At 39.7% G+C, this 18,711-nt stretch overlaps 1 protein-coding gene across 1 annotated transcript in view; it reads left to right on the forward strand.

Annotated features, from left to right (window-relative positions):
* The window catches only part of DNAH11 (dynein axonemal heavy chain 11), a 189,915-nt gene that overhangs the window by 27,373 nt on the left and 143,831 nt on the right, over positions 1-18,711 (forward strand). Inside the window, exons 9-21 of the mRNA XM_066631428.1 lie at positions 3,241-3,357; positions 6,193-6,330; positions 6,423-6,547; positions 7,160-7,355; positions 8,351-8,455; positions 9,731-10,126; positions 10,430-10,762; positions 11,800-12,054; positions 12,146-12,315; positions 14,066-14,288; positions 16,131-16,247; positions 16,357-16,443; positions 17,302-17,460. Of these exons, the coding sequence (XP_066487525.1) occupies positions 3,241-3,357; positions 6,193-6,330; positions 6,423-6,547; positions 7,160-7,355; positions 8,351-8,455; positions 9,731-10,126; positions 10,430-10,762; positions 11,800-12,054; positions 12,146-12,315; positions 14,066-14,288; positions 16,131-16,247; positions 16,357-16,443; positions 17,302-17,460 (2,421 nt within the window). The remainder of the gene's footprint in view (positions 1-3,240; positions 3,358-6,192; positions 6,331-6,422; positions 6,548-7,159; positions 7,356-8,350; positions 8,456-9,730; positions 10,127-10,429; positions 10,763-11,799; positions 12,055-12,145; positions 12,316-14,065; positions 14,289-16,130; positions 16,248-16,356; positions 16,444-17,301; positions 17,461-18,711) is intronic.

An 18,711-nucleotide genomic window follows, 5' to 3' on the forward strand; every position in this document is an offset into this window, starting at 1 on the left:
ATCTGTGGCAAAGTGCATGATTTGAGTTCAAAGGGTGTCAGGTTCAATCCTAACAAAAAAGTCTGGGAAAGATCCTTGTCAAAAACCCTTGAGAATTGTTGCCAGTCATTTTGGCTATACTAAGCTAGAAGATTCTATGGTCTGATTGATATAAGGCAAATCCATATGAGAGGTATTCCGTTTAGGGTTAAGAAGTAGGATAGAAAGATTTAGAAAATACGGTAAGTGTGGGAAAGAAAATAAAGCCTGAGCCAATGACAGTTAAAAGTGAAAGGAAATATTTCAGCTTTGAATCATATATTATAGCATTTTGTGTTGCTTTCCTTCTCAAAAGTAGTCCTTAGAATTATAAATTACCAGCAAATTTTCCCTGCATGTCCAAGATTAATAGCAAGTATATGAATTGGTGTTAATCTTTGTTACATTTTTATCTATATTTTATGCTCTGCAATGTTTGTCACTGTTTACTAATAAACATTAGGAGCCAAACTAGCCTTGTCAACATGTAACATGGCTTTATGAGTAAGATAGGTTGTTTTTATTAAAAGGTACAGGAGGGCATTGAAATGTGATAAAACTAAAATACCCAGGACTTAGGAAGGATTAGTACTTTGCCCTGCTGTGATTTTGATTTCGCTTGTACACACTTTGGTTTTCAAAGTTTGTTTTAACTAAAAATAATGTGAAGGGGACATGATTGGGATCAAAACCATAATGGGGCAAAGTACTAAAGTCCTCCTACTCTCCTGCTGCAGTTTTCACCATATTTCTCTGTCCCTTCTCATGATATTAATAGACAAATTATCTCCCATTGCAGGTTGAAGCTCACATCTAGTTTGGCCCTTTTATTGCTCATTTGGGTATTATGGGTGCACGTGATTAACATATTGTAAATTCCTAGAAAAGCTTCAGGTATGGGTGCTTTCTCAGATCTTGTTTAGGACTGACCTGTAACACAGGAACTCTCTGGGGCATTTTAGAACATTCCATTCTTGTTTGAAGCCTGTTGACTTTCTGGCTGGCTTGTAACTCAAAGATATTATTAAGTGTAAACTTCCTTATTTTTTTCCTTGTTGATCTTACTTTTATGTGCAGCTTGAGCATTGGTTATTAAGATACAGCTACGTATATAGCTGAAGTGTAGCCTTATCATTACAAGAACTTGGTATTCATTCATATTTCCAGGAACTGTTTGACTTTTGGTATTTGGAGTGTTAACCAGAAGCTTTGCCAAGCAGTAGCTACCAACAGAAAAGCACTATGTTAGAAACTTCAGGATTAAATCTATGGCAGTGTTTCTCAACATTTGTCCTGCTGTACCATTTCATATAGTCCACCTATCTGAAGTATCACTGAAAGTAACTGGCAATGACATCATTGCCAGTTACTTCTGTGTTGGGAGGCCAGATGCGATGTAACAAAACATCAGTAAGAGGCCAAGGTAGACGGGAGGGCTTTTTCAAGCATGGAAAAACATGCTTTGGAGCCTCCTACCACTATTTGTTGTGTTGCATTCCTGATCTTGCTGACAGGCAGCAAGTGTCCAAAGGTCCCACAAGTACCACCAGACACCACCTCAAGTACCACTGGCGGAACCTATACCACTGGTTGAGAAACACTGTTCTATAGCAATATAAAATAACTTCATTGGTGTTTTTAATTATTTTCTAGAAAACATCTTATGTCCCAATAGCATTGTGTATTGAGCTTGGTTAATGTATGGGTGAAATGGTATGAACACTGGCTACTCAGTAGTCATGTATTATAGGAGTTATAATAAGTACTAGATGATCAGGGGTGCAATCCTAGACACACTTTCCTGGGAGTTAACTCAACTGAACACAATGGGACTTCCTTCTGAGTAGGCATGCATAGGCTTGTGCTACTGACTGATTCAAATTGGTGCCATAGGCTTGTGCTACTGACTGATTCAAATTGGTGCCATTCCATTCTGTGCATGCCATACATCTGTAAAGTGTGCCCATGAGAGGTGTTTTCCTTTTGCTTATTTTAACCAAATGCTGCATCCTGTTTTGCCTAGAATTCTGTTGGAGCAAAGTTCTGCCCCCTAAGAAAAGTGCCCATCCACTCATTCAGAACACAAAACACCGAAAAGATATCATAATATCATAATGCTCATAATGTTGAGCTGAAGAGAATTTGGTACTTGCTGGCTCTTTATAAAAAATGTATCTAATGTATAGAATGTAGAACGCTGTCAGCTTTTTAAAAGTTTTTATTTTTTTGGCTACACGTTATAAATTAAGTGTTTGAGTTTGACTGAATCTGTTAATTTAAATGCTAGCATATTTGAACAGCAGACATCTGTTAATACATCACGTTAAAGTAACAAAATAAGAATAGATGTCAGGCTTGTTAAAACTTGTTAGAAAACTATCTTGACATTTTATAGGCAAATAAGATGGAGGCTGTTCACACTACGTGTAATTCAAGACATTTCTCCTTTGCATACTGATAACCTGCTGCTTATGCATGATTCACCCAAAATACAGTACACTGGGCATAGTGTAATCTATGAAAGATCAGATAGCACAGCCATGAGTATTATAAACTGTTTGGGGTGTTTGGGCTTTAGAATGCTTTGGAATGGTGATGGTACTGTGTCTCAACTCTAGAAATTCTCCTGTAAGTATAAACAAATATATTTTTGTCTTTGTTTGGCATTTCTTTTTTCAATTTTTGCTCCAGAGGGCCTAGTGCAGCAGTACTCAGACTCTCAGGGAGAGTTTGAGTTGCTCTGAGTGCTAGCAGGGGCGGGGGGGGGCAGCAACGTGATCCACAGGACACAGAGGGGGCTTTCCCTAGCAAGCCTTAGCAGGGTCTGGGGGGTCCAGGGAGCCCCACGGGGGGCTCTGCAGGGCTCCCGCAGCATGGAAACATTGAAAAATGCGATTGTGACCCACTTCCACTTTCACAACCTGAAATTGGGTCGTGATTGTTTTTTTCATTCATTCCGCTTAGGTCCCTTTCAAGTTTCTTTCAAGTCTGTGATTCTAAGTAAGCCCCTTTGAGTTCAAAGGGACTTACTCTCCAGTAAGTTTGTATAAGGTTGGAAGCTAAGGATGGAACCCCTTGATGAAAGAGCTTTAAATCACTTCAGCGGTAAAGCATTCCATAATAAACTACACACATTATTTGTGTTCTAACAGGTCTGCTTCTAATATATTTTTTAAAAAATGTTTTAAAAAATTGTACTGGTTTTAAATATGTATTCCATAGGAATTTGAAGAAGACTATGTTGACTTTAAACACAAAACACTGGCATTTGAAAGACGTCTTGGATCAATTTTTTGTCTGGGATTTCTTGATTGTTCAGGTTTAGAATCAGCATTTAAGGTAAGTTGTAAGCAGCTATTGTGGTATATTGAAAATGTGGTTAATGGAACCAACTTAAAAAAGAAAAAGTTGATTGTTAGATTTATATGTGTTTTATATGCGGTAGAGTGTAAGAAGCACATTTTCTTGCAAGGAAGAACATTAAAAATACTTTAAGTAGATTTGCTTTCACAGGTTGCATTTTAAGTACAGTCATAACTCTTCGTTACAATATCATTCCAGTAGCATAGCTAGAGGATTGCAAAGCACTAAGTTTTGCATGGTGTGTCACTGTGGCAGGGGAGGGGCCTCTTGCATGCCACAGTGAGGCATCATGCAAAAGTTAGTGCTTTGCAACCCCTCTTGCTATGCTACTGTATCATTCTGTAGATGATCTGTATCTTTCTGACTTGAAGTTATCCATGTTGGATGTAATCACAGAGGATACAAAACTCTAGAAGATGGCCAGCGTAAAGCTTGCTGATAATACTCAGCAAGCTTATCGGCCAGTAGTTGGTGGGGTCCTCCCTCTTACCTTACAATTGCTACTCCCTCGTATTTGTTCATAATACTATGATGTTGCATTTTAATGTTGAATGTATTTTAATGTTGAAATCTTAAATTCCACCTATTGTAGGGCAGTATTGTGCATATGTTTTTACTGGTCTTTGACCTTAACAATAAATACCTACCTACCAAAACTCCAATGGAGTTTTTCTTTCCTGGTTGGCCCATTTAAATAAATGAATGTAGTGTAAGAGCACAACTTTCCTCTATCTTGAACATTTTCAGTTCATTTCTGGAGGCTTACAGGGCAGAATTTTCTAGTGGCTTGATTCAGCTTGAGTTGTTGACTGTTAACTTGACTTTTTAAATTTAATAGCATTTTTTAAAAAAATAGAGTTTGGGATGATTACATGCTTTTAAATTCATTGATTTCCATTAATTGTAAAAAAAAGTTTGTGACTGGGCTGGGATCTAAAGAGCTACTTAGATGAATCCGAGAACTAGTGCATATGGGATATCTCTAACTTTTCTTTGGACCTGCTGATCCCAGGTGATGTCACAAAGAACTTTTAAACTCCCTTCAGTTTCAGAACATGTTTGCTAGTAGTGGGTGGGGACTGCTTTTGAATACACAAGACAGCTTTGAACTTAGGTTTCTTGAAATCTTAAGTTCAGAATTGCCATGGGCATACAGAAATAGTCCGTGTTCTTCAGATGCAGGCCTTTAGCAAATCATCAACAATAACAAATTCAAGCTTCGGTCATGAATTGAGAGAGAACTGAGATAATTTAGCAGCTTTCATTTGATGCTTGGCATCTTGCATAATTTGACCATTGTGCACTGATGGGCACTTTGTACTCTTCAAAGTATGTTCTTTTCTAAAAGTGTAACCTTTTCTGGTATTGATTTTATATGTGAGAATTTTTAAAGGCAGACGTGTGCTGAAGTTTGCTTATTTAACGCACTGTGATAAGGATGGTATTTACAAACAGCATTTGTAATGCTATCTCTGAGTTGGAGATTTGCCATGGCATGGTCAGAGTATAAGAGACATTATCTGTAATTAAATGAAGCATCTAAAAGCAAAACTTAAATTTTTTATTTAAATTTAAATGATTTTTATTTTATTTTAAATTTTTTTTGTTTTCCTTTGCAAGTAAAATAAGTGCTGCATATTCTCCACCTACAGTGCAATCCTATACATGTCTACTCAGAAGTAGGTCCCACTGAATTCACTCCCAGTTGAGTGAGTATAGGATTGCAGCTTTAGTAGGATTATGTTCGCATTTTTTTTTACTTGGTCCATAATAAACCACTGTGGTTCTCAAACCATGAGTCGTGGCTTCCTTGGGAACCGCAGAACTAGCCAGGGGAGCCATGGAATCCTCATGAAAAACCTGCTACCCTAATGGGGAACTGTGGCTGATGGTCCAGTACATCAAGGGAGCCACCAGTGAAAAAAGTTTGGGAACCACTGCTGTACCATAATTTTTATACAGCTGGGTCCCATATTTGCAGATCTAGTATTTGCAGATTCAGTTATCCACAGATCTGTGGGGCCTGCACACCCCTGCATGCAGATTACAATACTTTTTTATTTTTTTTGTGCTTGTAAAACCAGTGTTTCTTCCTTAACATTCTAGCTAACCTGAAGAACCAGAAGTGCAGACAACAAGGGAGACTAACTGAACTCCTGCTTCCTATTAACGTTCAGTTAGTTTCCTCCCTATCATGAAAACTTCCATACAACTTGTCTGTTATAATGCTGTTTTAGTGCTGTATGGATCTTTTGCAGGTTCATGTACAAATGTGACTATTCTGCTTATGGTATTTTGGATCCAACCCATGCCGTCCAGTTTTATTGCTCTCAGTCTGCAATCCTGGACATACTTATCTGAGAGTAAGGGGACCAATCCTGTCCAACTTTCCAATGCCAATGCAGCCCTGAGGTAAGAGAACAAATATTCCCTTGTCTTCAGGAGGCCTCCATGACATCAAAGAATGCAGCACATGCTGCATTGGCATGGCTGCATCAGCACTGGAAAGTTGGATAGGATAGGGCCCTAACTCTTATTGAATTCAATGGGACTTACTTCTGAGTAGATATGCATAGGATTGCATTGTCAGTTTTGCAGGGTACTTCCCTGATCTGGAAGAGGTAACTCCAGATTTTATTTTATTCTTACAAAATATTATCTATAAAATTATTGTTATGACTGTTCTAACAAATTGTACTGATTAAAAATGGGGTTTTTTTGGTATTAGTATGACACCAGGATGAAAGACTCAGAGTTGGATTAATATGTTAGTGTCAATCTCCTGATATTTATTTTTATTTACTTTTATAGCTTTTAGCAATGTTGGGATATTTTCTAAAGAAGCCTGTTATTGCAGTCATTTTTAGTCCAAATTACAATATTTTACTGCATATGTTCAGTGAAGAGCTGGATAATTGCAAACACTTGTATGATGTGCACATGAAGCAGGTACGTAACACCAAAGCAACAACATGTTCTGCATGTAGTTCTCTCATGACCACTTCATTCATAATAGGTCACCTGTTCTTTAACTACTACAGATGGAAGAGGAGAATGGAATGTTAAACAAAAATATGCCATTTACTTCAGGGAACTTGAAATGGTCCCGAGAAGTGAAAGCTCGTATTCAGTCATTCTGGTCAAACTTCTCATTTCTTTCTTACCCGTAAGTATAGCTCTTTGGGAATTGTTCATGAAAAATAATTGAAGTGTAGTTTGCTTGTTGGCATTTCTTTTTAATATTATATTCATATAAAATTGTTTTCTGGAATGAATATAGTTATTGCAGAAATTTAGCCCTTATTTGTACATTTTATACTTGTAAAAAAGGCAACACAATGAAGCTAATCTCAAACCCCTTTATCCATGTAGTTTTCTAGAATATCGTAAAAATTATGAACAAAAATTAACTTTTAAGAAATTACATGAAAAATGAAATTCACAAAAAAAATTCTGCTGTAGTATCTGCCCTGATATTCTTTTTGAAACATGATCTTTTTTTCTGTCTTTGCTAGAATTGTTGATTTCATTCTTTAAAAAGTTCAAATCAAATGATCATAAAGCTGTGAGTCTTTGTAGGCTACACATTATGATTGCATGTTACTTAGTGAACCCTGAAAGGTGCCTTGTTTAGATGATGAATGAAATTCATTGTTTCTTATCACCAAGATGGAAATCTTGGCTCTATCTTTGAGCTGTGCCAACTATAGCACAAATCCACAATGGCTAGATACTGTACATTATAAAAGGGAAGAGTAAATTACATTTTTTCCGCCAGGATCTTGGAAAACCCTGAAGGTGCTTTAATCTATCAGAAATTTGTAGAGATGCTGACCTTACTAGACCAGTATGAAGATCAGATTTATTATAAATGGAAATCTGAGGTGGATGGCATTTGTCAATTTAATTTAGATCAACCACTAATAATACGCAATTCTCAAGATGGCCTCCTTAGTGTAAATTTTGATCCTAAGGTATTGTGCAAGTATTTTTTATTGTATATTATAATCTCTTGTATATTATAATAGATGTAGCAATTGTTTGACTCTGTATAAGGCAGCTTCATATGTTCAGTTTTAATCTACTATATGTTATAATAGATGTACCAATAGTTTGAGCTTCATATGTCCAACTTTACAGCTTTAAAACTGTTCTTGTGCTGAATTCTGTGGCAGATTCTGGGAACCATTGGTAGAACCAACCTTGACATAAAAATCTTGGTTAAATTTACATTGATTTTTACAGTGGGTTTTTCTTGTGCATGTGCCGTGTTGCTGTTTAGCTTACTGCGTATCTTGGTTAAAGGAATCACTACTGATAAAATTCTAAAATGTGTCGCAAGAGTTTAAAATGAGAGATAGCAACAGTAACGTAGCACCATGAAGTGCTGAAGTTGTCAGTACAATGCATTATTTCAAGTCAATAATATGTTTTGGACTAGGGTGCAAACTGATGGCACATGGAGGGGTTTACAACAGTGGAATATAGTTCTGTTGTAAAATGGGTTTTGGCAGAATGCACAGTGCACTACTGGTGGCTATTTGGCATGCACTGCCACAGCTATCAGCAGAGCAGGAGACCCACTTCTGAATCTAGAACGATGAGTCCGGCAGCAGGGCAGGAGAGAAACAAGGATGTACCTGGATGGGGCAGAGGGTAGGAAGAGAGTCAGACCAGCAGTGAGATCAGTGGTACTTGCGTATGCTGATATCCTAACTCCTTCCATCCCCCTTTCCACTGCTGTTACGCACCCTGAATTTCTGCTTGTAAAATGACAGGTGTAGATTTGAGGAAGCCCATGCTGGCAGTGAAGGCTCTCCCTGGAGTAAGTGAACAAAAGTGCCCTAAGGAGACATTTCCAATTGCCCCCCTCCTGTGGGGTGGGGGAATTAGGATTGGGCTGTTAATATCTGTTGTGTGATTGACATTGAAAAGATATTGAAAAGATATAATACTTCATTTCTTTTAGCTGGTGGCTGTTTTACGAGATGTGAAATATCTTTTGCTTTTGGATCAGATCAATATTCCCCATTCAGCTTTAGAAATGTATAAAAAAAGGGAAACGTTTGCAAAGGTATGTGCTTTTAGTAATCTGAATTTATTTGGGTTTGGTTTTTGGGCTTGGTTCTGCGTGGTAGGGAGACAGACCAGGGACAGACTACACTTGCTCCCAGTGTGGAAGCGATTGTCACATCCAAATCAGCCTTTTCAGCCACACTAGACGCTGTTCCAGAATCACCATTCAGAGCGTGATACCATAGTCTTTCGAGACTGAAGGCTGCCAATAATCTGCACGGTTCTCTTTAGAACTGATGTCATTTTTCCTTCCCCACAATTCAAAAATAAATGTAAGAGCCTAGAAGATTCAACCTTCAGCAGTCCAACTTCATTTTTATTATTTATTTATATATTGGATTTGTAATCCACCTTTCTCCCCAAAGGGCACCCAAGGCGGCTAACAGCACTCAAAAAGATAGAATACATAAAATACATTATCTCCCCAAGAAGCTTGAGGGGAGGGCAATATGTGATCTTTCTCTGACCCATTTTATCCTCGAAGCAACCCTAGGTAAGGCTGTTCATTTCACTAGTCCAATGAACATCACAGTGAACTGAGAATTTGAGACCTGGCCTTCCAAGTTCTAGTCTGACATACAAAGCCACTGAAAGCAGATTTTCCTTCAAGCCAAAGGGGTTTGAAAGGTGCCTAATATGTTATAAATATAAATATATGGCACTACATAAATTGATGTTTGTGAGTGCTACCAGGCTTGTTTTATAAGTGGTGGCCTTAGTTTGTGCACATGAGTACTAGGAAATATGGTGAGACCCAACCCTGTTGGCCCAAAGAATAGTGGGTATGTTGTAAAGATGGCACTGACTATCCAACAATTTGTATACAAGTTGTGTATCCCTTATTCGGAATGCCAAAATATGGAATATTCTGAAATACAGAATTTTTTTGATCGCCAACATGACTTTTTAAAAAACTTTTTTGCCTAAAGAAATAAACTCACAAACTGTGTTTCATGCCCAACCCTGTTTCATGCACAAAATTATTAAAAACATTTATAAAATTTATCTTCAGCGTATGTATATATGAAAAATTAATTTTGTGTTTAGACTTGGGGCCCCATCCCCAAGATCTCTCGTTTTTGTATATACAAGTTTTCTGCATATACAGAAAAATCCAAAACACTTTCTAAGCACTTTGGATAAGGGATGTCCAACCTAATGCCTCTTTCAATAACCATCAAGGTGCTGTATTGTTGACTTGTGGTGTTTATGGCAGAGATGTCAAACTTTTTTGTGTGTGTGTACGTGTCCCCCCCCCCCCCCGTACAATCAGTATGTAGGAAACCTTGAGCTTGTTGTCCAGTGGTATAACACAGTGAATCAGACTGTTTTGGAGGCAGAATACCCTTTGATTGAAGAAGAGTTGAAAACAATTGATGATCAGTTATTGGAAGCAGAAGAAACATTCACATGGCAGAAGGAGAACTACTGGGAGTATACTGAGCACATGAAAGCCCAGGTTCATGACTTGGAGCAGAGACTTCAAAGGTCAAAGGATAATATTAAGGTCATTCAGAAAATAATGAAGAGTTGGATGGAGCATCCCCTGTTTTCTAGAAAAGACAATAGAAGGGAAGCTTTGTTGAATACAGAGGACAAAGAAGATACACTTACTAAGAAATTCATGGCATTCCGAGAGGATAACTTCAGGATCCATAAACTTGTGGAGGTAAAACCTGGAGCAGAATAATGTGTTGAGTATTTGCTTTGATTTTGCAACACAATACCAGCCACTGCAAAATATATATTCAAATGTGGATGTCAAATAAAATAGAGTTTGAACACTTCATGTTGTTAATCAGTAAGTTTCTTTTATAGAATCATTTTGGTATTAATTTTGCCCAGGTGGAAGTATCTGCAATTTCCTATGCAGTTCTGATTGCCAGTTATCTGGTTACCTACTTAACATATTTTAAATCAAAGTTGTCACAACAGTAGCACTAAATGCTTATTTTTGCATGCTTCTTTTTAGGAGAACTTAATGCTCTTTAAAGCAGATCCACATTCAGAATCTTGGAAGATTTACTTGGAATTCATTGATGACATCATAATTGATGGCTTTTTTAATACCATAATGCACAATTTAAACTTCTTCTTGGAAAACACAGAGAAAACTTTAAAACCAGCTCCATTATTTCATGCTCAGATGATCCTAAATGCCCCAGAAATTGAATTCAAACCTTCAATGGACAAGGAAGCTGGTGAAGGTTTTTATGACCTTGTCGATGAACTTTTAAGCAATATTTTCAAAATCTCTGCCCAGGTGACAAGAGTAGCAACTCATCTGGAAGTGCCACATTACCAGGTACTGTATCATTTTGACAATAATGATATAAGTTCAAGACTGCAATCCTGTACAAACTTACTTGGGAGTGAACCTATTGCAGCCCAAATCCTAACCAACTTTCTAGCATTGACGTAGGTGTGCTAATGGGGCATGTGCTGCATCCTGCAGTTGGGTGGTAGTCATGAAGGCCTCCTTAAGGTAACGGAATGTTTGTTCCCTTACCTTGGAGCTGCATTGCCCTTACATTGGTGCTGGAATGTTGGTTAGGATTATGCCCTCAATTTAGTGACTTTGGGCCTAATCCTGTGCACTGTGCACAGGCTCTCCACTGGCATGCACTCTTGCAAATGTGCTGTAAGGCACATTTGCGGGGGTTAGTGCCAGCCCAGTGCTGACGCTGGGGCAGCACCAGTCAGAGGCCGACAACCCACTACCAGGTGCTCCATGTGAAGTGCCTGGCAGTGGAGAGATAAGTCAGGGCATGGGGGGAGGTTGGGAGGAGGTGTTCCAGAATGGGCAGAGGATGGGGAGAGAGCATGGCAGGAGGCTAAAGCGGACAGGACCAGCAGAGCTCAGCTCCATGTGGCCTGACTCAAGGCTTCTTGATTTTGCACCAGCTAAAGAGCCACCGCAGAGTCAAGTAGTCCCATTGCAGGGCTATTTCCCTTACTGCAGGGAAGGGGATGAATGTCCCCTTGTCCCAAGGATCCTCTGGCAGCTGCCCAGTTACACTTAGGATGCTGCAGCAGCCAATTTTGTTACTGCGGCAGCCCTGCATGCTGGGCAGCTCAGGATTGGGCTGTTACATCGGAGCAAATAGGTTTATAGCACAATCGTATGCTTGTCTATTCAGAAGTAAGTCCCATTGTATTTAGTTGGGTTTACTCTTAGGAAAGTGTGTATAGGATTGCAACTTTAGTCTTGTACTGCCAATTAGAAGAAAAATTAAAATGCACAGAACAGATTATTAAAAATGTCTGCACAATAGGCATACAATGCAAAATACAATTGGTTTTCTAGATATAGAAATAACTTTCTTTCTTCCTTTTACTTAGAATGATATGGACAGTATGCCAGTGTTGTCTGAGGCCAGGCAAGTGATTATGGGCAGAGTGGCAGATGTTATCACTAAAGCTGCTGACTTCAAAAACTCTCTTGGTGCTTATGCTTACCTCTGGGTGGATGACAGGTCAGAATTTATGAAACAATTCCTCTTGTATGGACATGTGTTAGCTCCTGAAGAAACAGAAACTCGTGCTGACGTTGGCAACTCTGACGAGCGCCCAATAACTCAACAATTTAAAGAGCAGGCAAGAAAGAGATTTTAAAATTAAATGATATTCATAGTCCCTCTTAAATGTGAAATTGGTTAAATTATGTAATGTGTATTTATTATTTTAGATTGACATCTATGAGAATCTTTATATTCAAATGAGCAAATTTGAAGATTTCAGAATTTTTGAAGGCTGGTTAAGGGTGGACACGAAACCTTTCAAAATTAGTTTGTTAAACATAATTAAAAAGTGGAGTTGGATGTTCAAGGAATATCTCCTAAGATTTGTCATAGACAGGTAAATATGTCAATTTTTTTTAAATTAGTAATTCTGATTTGGTTTTTTAAAAAGAGTGTCAAGTCAGAGACTATGGAAGTTAAAAGGGGAAGAGGAGAAATGGGTTCAGAGGAATAGCATTCACCAAGTCTAATTTCTCTTCCCCCTCCCTGCGTATGTGTTAAAGCACTGAAGGGTTAGCACCCTTTCCTGCTGAGAAGCCCTTTTGGGACTCAGGAAATTGGCCTCAAGGCATGTGAGCACATGGCCTGTGACTTCAGAGTCCTGTTCCTGCACCTGATCCTTTTTAAGCAGTGCAGGGGTAGTAGAAATTTCCATTGCCTCTCAAAGGCTTGTTCATGTGTCTTTGTGGGGGGAGGGATTTGATATCATACAGTGGTCCTGACCTCAGGTAAAACTCTGCACTCTAATTCAGACAGCAGCTGTTACCTTGCAGATGCCTGATCTCGTCTGATCTCAGAAGCTAAGCAGGGTCAGACCTGGTTGGTACTTGGATGTGAAACCACCTGGAAATTCCGGGTGCTGTAGGCTAATACCATAGTCTTTCGAGACTGAAGGTTGCCAACCAGTTAATTCAGACAAGGAGGAGCCAGTCAAATCTTCATTTCAGCACCAGCTGTTGAGATGCAGGCTCCAAGTCCTGATAGTGAAGGTAGACTGGGCAGGAAAGAGCTCTGGGAGCCTGAGTGGTTCCCTTCTGAGGTGGACTTGCCCAACAGGTCAGACCATTAGGGGCAGCCCATTCATTAGGCTGGATGATGTGAATTGCACTAGCAGAATATTGTGAGGGTGCAAGTGGGAGGTGATTTAGGGTGTCCTTTGCCCCAAACCTGCTGTTGCTGCCTCCTCCCAGCCTGCTGCAGGTTCAATCTGCACTGTGCTGCTTTCCTCTGCTAAAAGTGAGCAGAAAATGTATCACTTGCCCCCTTCCCATGCTCAGTATGGAAGTGCAGAACTTCCAGTTTGATTTACAGAGACTATGCAAACAAAGAACTTCTTTTGTTTGTGCAATCTCTTTAAATCATATGTGGAAGTTTTGCACTTCTGCAACTGAAGAAACCATGTGAGAGGTTTGGTAAGTGGCTGCTTTTTTAAAAAAAATTGTGCAAAGACTGCAAACAGTGGATTTGGCACTGTTCCAGGTCGCACCACCACTGCTTGCCAACAACCTTTTGCCTTTGACTACTTGCCCACTAGTGCAGGAGACCATGTTGGGCGCAAGGTGGCTGTGAAAGGCACCAAGGCGCACTCTCTAGGTGCAGGGACTACATCTTTAAGGATCCTCCCTCTGCAGCAATGAAATGGAGCTGGGAGGGATGGTCAGGTCTAGGATACTTCAGGGTTCAGTTGGAGCACTGAGGCTGTGTTGGATCAAGTTGCTCCCTCAAAGCTCTCTGAGTATATGTAACTTCACCATCCCTTCTTTCACTGGGTCCCTGTTCAAGCCTGGGAAAAGGCACCTAGGATAGCATCTGAAGTTCCTTGCTATAAAGAAATATTAACTCTGGATGCTAGTGCTGAGAAAAATGATTACTGTATTGAGTGGAGTCCTCAGCAGTACTGTTTCTGCTTTCTCTGCTCGTGCTCCCTACTCTTCTGAAAGTACAGTATGATAAAACCAAAATGTTTCCAGGAAAATTTTAAACTGCAGTCTAAATAATGTAATGAAGGTAATTCTGAATGCTTATTAGATGTTCGCATGCATTAGAAAAATTTCCAGTGTTGAAATCTGTTGCCTTCCCTTTGACAGCCTAGCTGACCTAGAAGAATTCATTAAAGTGGCAGATGCTGAACTTCACAAAGAGTTGAAAGAAGGAGATTATAATGGACTTGCAGGTGTTATGGTTCACCTCCTGGCTGTGAGAGACAGGCAGGCAGCTACTGATGAGCTTTTCGAGCCTCTAAAAGATACCATTATACTTTTGGAAAGCTATGGACTGAAGATGCCAGATCATGTTTATGTCCAAGTTGAGGTACTGTAAATTTAGGAAAAATACGCCATCATTTCATGTGTCCATCAGTGGCAGCTAAGCTGCTGTCTATCATTTCAAGAAAAGAAATAATGGTGGTCATGTATTCCCTCTTCTCTCCACTCTGCTTTCCCAGGTTCAAGGAGGTTAGGTTTAAAAAATTGGTGCCATCCAATGAATAGTTCTTCTCTGCACATTTTCACGGAAGTAAGCGGGTGCTGCACAAGATCTCTTCTGTGTGTGTCCTATTCATTTTAGTGGGACTCATATATGAAAACTTTGTGGTTGATTGTACCATTATTCTACCAGGATCTTTTTTGTAAGGTCTTTTTTATTTTGCATTGTTTAAATAATTGTTCGTGCTAAGAATAAGAGAAACTTTAAATTCTTACTTAATAAGAATTTATGCACAGTTTTGGCTATTGAGTGCTAGACTATGCTGGATTCCAATTTATATGGTTAGAAGCTTTTCTGTTTATTTCTGTTTATTTCTTTTCTTTTTTTTGTGCCCCCCCCCCCCACTCTGCCGTTCACAAGACCTGGTGATCCAGGTTGAATGATTTTCAGTGCTGGGAGAAGTGGCCCATATAATAGGCAGAAAGCAGGAACTGGTTTTAACAAATGTTTGAAGATAAAATGCAGTGATCTGTATCCAGAGAACCACATGGTGCAACTCTGGTGTAACTGTTCTGGTTTTGGATTTTCTCAAACAGTAACTCCAAGATTTTGCGTCAGTAACTTGCAAGGGACTTTTAAAGAACATATTGTGCCCATATGGACCTATTTCTTTGCTTTTCTCTGGGGCTTAGGGAGAGAGTGAGCAGTGCCAACTCAGTAGTTCTATTTTGTCTTATCTGGTGCACTGCAAGAGGCATTGCAACTTACTTTAAATGCGTTTGAATCATGAATGAAGACTAAGGACTCAATCCTATGGGTCTTTGCACCAACAGTATGCTTGTATCGCTGGCTCTGGGTGTTGCAATCATGCCATAAAGCATGTTTGCAACACTCTTTGAGTAAGTGGTGCTGACAAGGAGGCCTGCGTCACCCTGCCAGCACCGTGGAGGAAGATCCGGCTACTGCTGGCAAACAGGTAAGCACTGGGTTGCATGGGGACATGGAGAGGGTGGTGGAGCGGGTGGAAGGTGTTTCTGGATGGGGCAGGGCAGAGGAGAGACCAGCCGAGGAAGGGGGTGGAACCAGTGGAGTCCTCCTCCACTGGATCCTATGCTCCATGTTGGACTTGGAAGCCTGACTCAGGGCTTCTTAAGTCTGTGCCAGCAATTTAACTGGCGCAGATTTGAGTAGCCCCATTGTGGAGGCTGGGGCTTTTCTCAGGGTAAGGGGACGAATGTCCCCTACCCCCAGGAAGACCTCCTGTGGCTTCCTTGTGGCCCCACAGGATATAGCGGTGGCCATTTAGGCACCGTTACAGCCTGCAGCACTGGGAAGCTTAGGGTTGGGCTGTAATGTATCAGATCTGAACCAGGCAGTTTTGAGTGCTTTATAGTAATGTATCCCAGTCCTTAATGTTTGTGGCAGTGTATCCCTGCCATGCAGGAATGACTAATGGATAAGTAGCTCCATTCAATTGGGATACTGTGTAAGAGCACCTTCCTCAGCTGTCCTAACAGTGGCTATAGCTTAGTGAAGTCCCAGTTTCAATCCCTGGCACCTTTAGGTAAGACTAAGAAAGACTCCTGTCTGAAACCCTGCAGATCTGTTGCCAGTCAGTAGACAATACTGAACTCAATCAAGCAGTGGTCTGGCTCATTTCAGGGCAGCTTCCTACATTCAGTGTGAACAACCTGAACTTCTCAAAATATCCTTTGCCTTGTTGTTTAGGAATTGCCTGAAAGATGGAATGCAACCAAAAAACTTGCTGTGACTATAAAGCATGAAGTGACTCCTCTTCTGACTTCTGAGGTCACCCTTCTCAGAAAAAAATGTGCTGCTTTTGATGTAAGCTAAGCTGATTTAAACACACACGCACCTCCACATGCACAAAACCCCACGCTTTTATGAGGACAAGCCTGTTGACAGAATTTATTGCCTGCGTTTCTTTCATCAGGGAAAGCAGATAGGATTCAGAGAAAGATTTAGAGTGGATGCTCCCTTTCACTTTGGTGCCAAGACCCCATATGCACTTCTTGATAAGGTAATGGAGAAATCTCAAAGGTGCGTGCTATGCTAGTAATCTTCAGCTACAAAACTGAAATCTCTGTTTACATATTATACAATTTGTATTTGCCATTCAGTTTTTTTAGTAGAGCTCGACATTTAAGTGCTCGTATTATATGCCTGCACAGCTTAAAATATGCGCACTTGTTTTCCTTTTAGAGCAACCTTGTCATTTTAAAAGAAACAAACTATTTGCATTTAAAAAATGCATCTCTGGTTTTTTATAGCTATGTTATTCTAAATTGAACATAATGAAATGTCCCTTCCTTTCCATACATCCATTTTATATCTCTAAGCATTTCAAAGATGTAACTGCAATTCCATGTATTTAAAATCAGTGTTTTATAGCTTTAATGAGATGTGGATTGCACCTTTTGGAAGCCAGCTATGAAGTGATGCATCCATGCAGTTTGTACTGACAGTCTTCAGAACCAAGAGTTCATAACTAATTTATATTTAAGTGAGTGAGTATTTAAAGAATTTAGTGAGCAATAAAAATAGATATTATTGCTAGAATAAAGCTGTGACAAGTATACATTTAATTGCCCATGTGATCAAATTGTTGGAGCTGTGTATGGATATAAATGTATAAATCTGGAGAGGATGAAGTTCAGCTGATGTAAATCAGTGCTATAGTACTGAACCTGATTTATACTAGCTGAGAAGCTGGACCATAAATGCCCCTTGTATGTCTGCTAGAGCATCAGAAAGGAAAATGAAATGTACAACATTTCTACAGTAATTCCTGTAAAATGTCCATCTGTGCAGTTCCTTTGTCTTCAATTTACACTGATTTGGGTTTTAACTGAACTTGCTTTCTACTTGCCTCATTAAGGCAAATCAGGACCTTGAGACCTTGGAAGAAGAAATGTTACACATACAGGAATCTGCCAACCTTTTTGAAGTGATCGTTCCAGATTACAAACAAATGAAGCAATGTCGCAAAGAAATAAAGTTGCTCAAGGAAATTTGGGACATTCATACTAATGTCACAGTAAGATTTTTATTTGTTTTTCAAAGAATTGTTGCACACTTGACCGTTACAGGTGTGTGCAACTTAACAGCGGGGATATGTTCTGCAGTCCCCATTGTTATGTGATTATGTTGTTAAGTGGACATTCAGCCCCAGCCTTGTTATACATGGATTTTTTTATACATGGATTTGACTCAACACGAATGGCCACTGCAAATGAGAAGGAATGTGCTGATCCCTGGAGAAGGGGGAAAGTGCATCCCTTTAAAATCAGTTTAAAAAACTGAACAGTCCTTTAACAATAGCCTCCCTAATAAGAGAGAGAGAGAGAGCAGGTGGCTGACAATCCATCAATCCTTCTCTCTCCAGGTGACCCCTCCCTTCCCCCTGAGCATGTGAAAGAAAGGTGATAACTTTGCATTGGTGAAGGGAGGGGCTGAGTGAAGCGCCTTTCTAAGCTCTTGGAGGAGGACTGATTGATGGAGTGTCTTCTTAATGACTCTTATCTTACACCACAAAGGTCAGCAAGGCTGTTTTTAAATCACCACAGCAAGGGAACTTTGTTTTTTAAATTGATTTGCTATAGTGCATTTTTTGCCATCTGCATAAGTGCTTGGAATGGAACCCATGTGAATAATGGGGCTCAACCTGTAGTGCCTTTGTTGCGCAAATAGACACTCCCTGCCAAATACTAGCTGGCTGCACAGGCTGCTGGAGATAGATTGTCCCTTCTTTGCATTAAGAGCCTCTTTGTTGTGTTAACACACACTCTGCTGCAGGCTATGGGAGACCTGACTGCCTCATTAAGAGTCTCTTTACTGTGCTTTTACCACCATCCTTTTATATGCAGCTTTGTCATTAAGCAGAAGGTCATTAAGTGGCACCCACCTGTATTCTGATCATAAAATTATATCTGAAAACTGGAGTTTGATCCACCTTGCAACTTAATATGAACAATTCAAGCATTAAGGAGAGACTGTAGCTTAGGGGAAGAGCATTTGCTTTGTATGCAGAAGGTTCCAGGTTCAGTCAAGATCTTGGCACTAGATCCATTGGAATCCTGTACATCCTTTGTCTAAGGATAAGGTAGCTGTTGTTTTTATAGTACAGGTACAACCATGCTCAGGTATGCCACATCTTTTTTCTTTAGTTTTCTTTTTTTAAGAGGAAGCAGCTATGGGGAGACTAATCTGGATTGGGAGCACAGTTAATACTTCCCTTCTGGATCAGACTCAGCTGCTGTTTACTTTTGAAAATGCTACTTGTGCAGAT

This window comes from Tiliqua scincoides, chromosome 5 (assembly GCF_035046505.1).
Source record: "Tiliqua scincoides isolate rTilSci1 chromosome 5, rTilSci1.hap2, whole genome shotgun sequence".
NCBI classification, from domain to species: Eukaryota; Metazoa; Chordata; class Lepidosauria; order Squamata; family Scincidae; genus Tiliqua; species Tiliqua scincoides.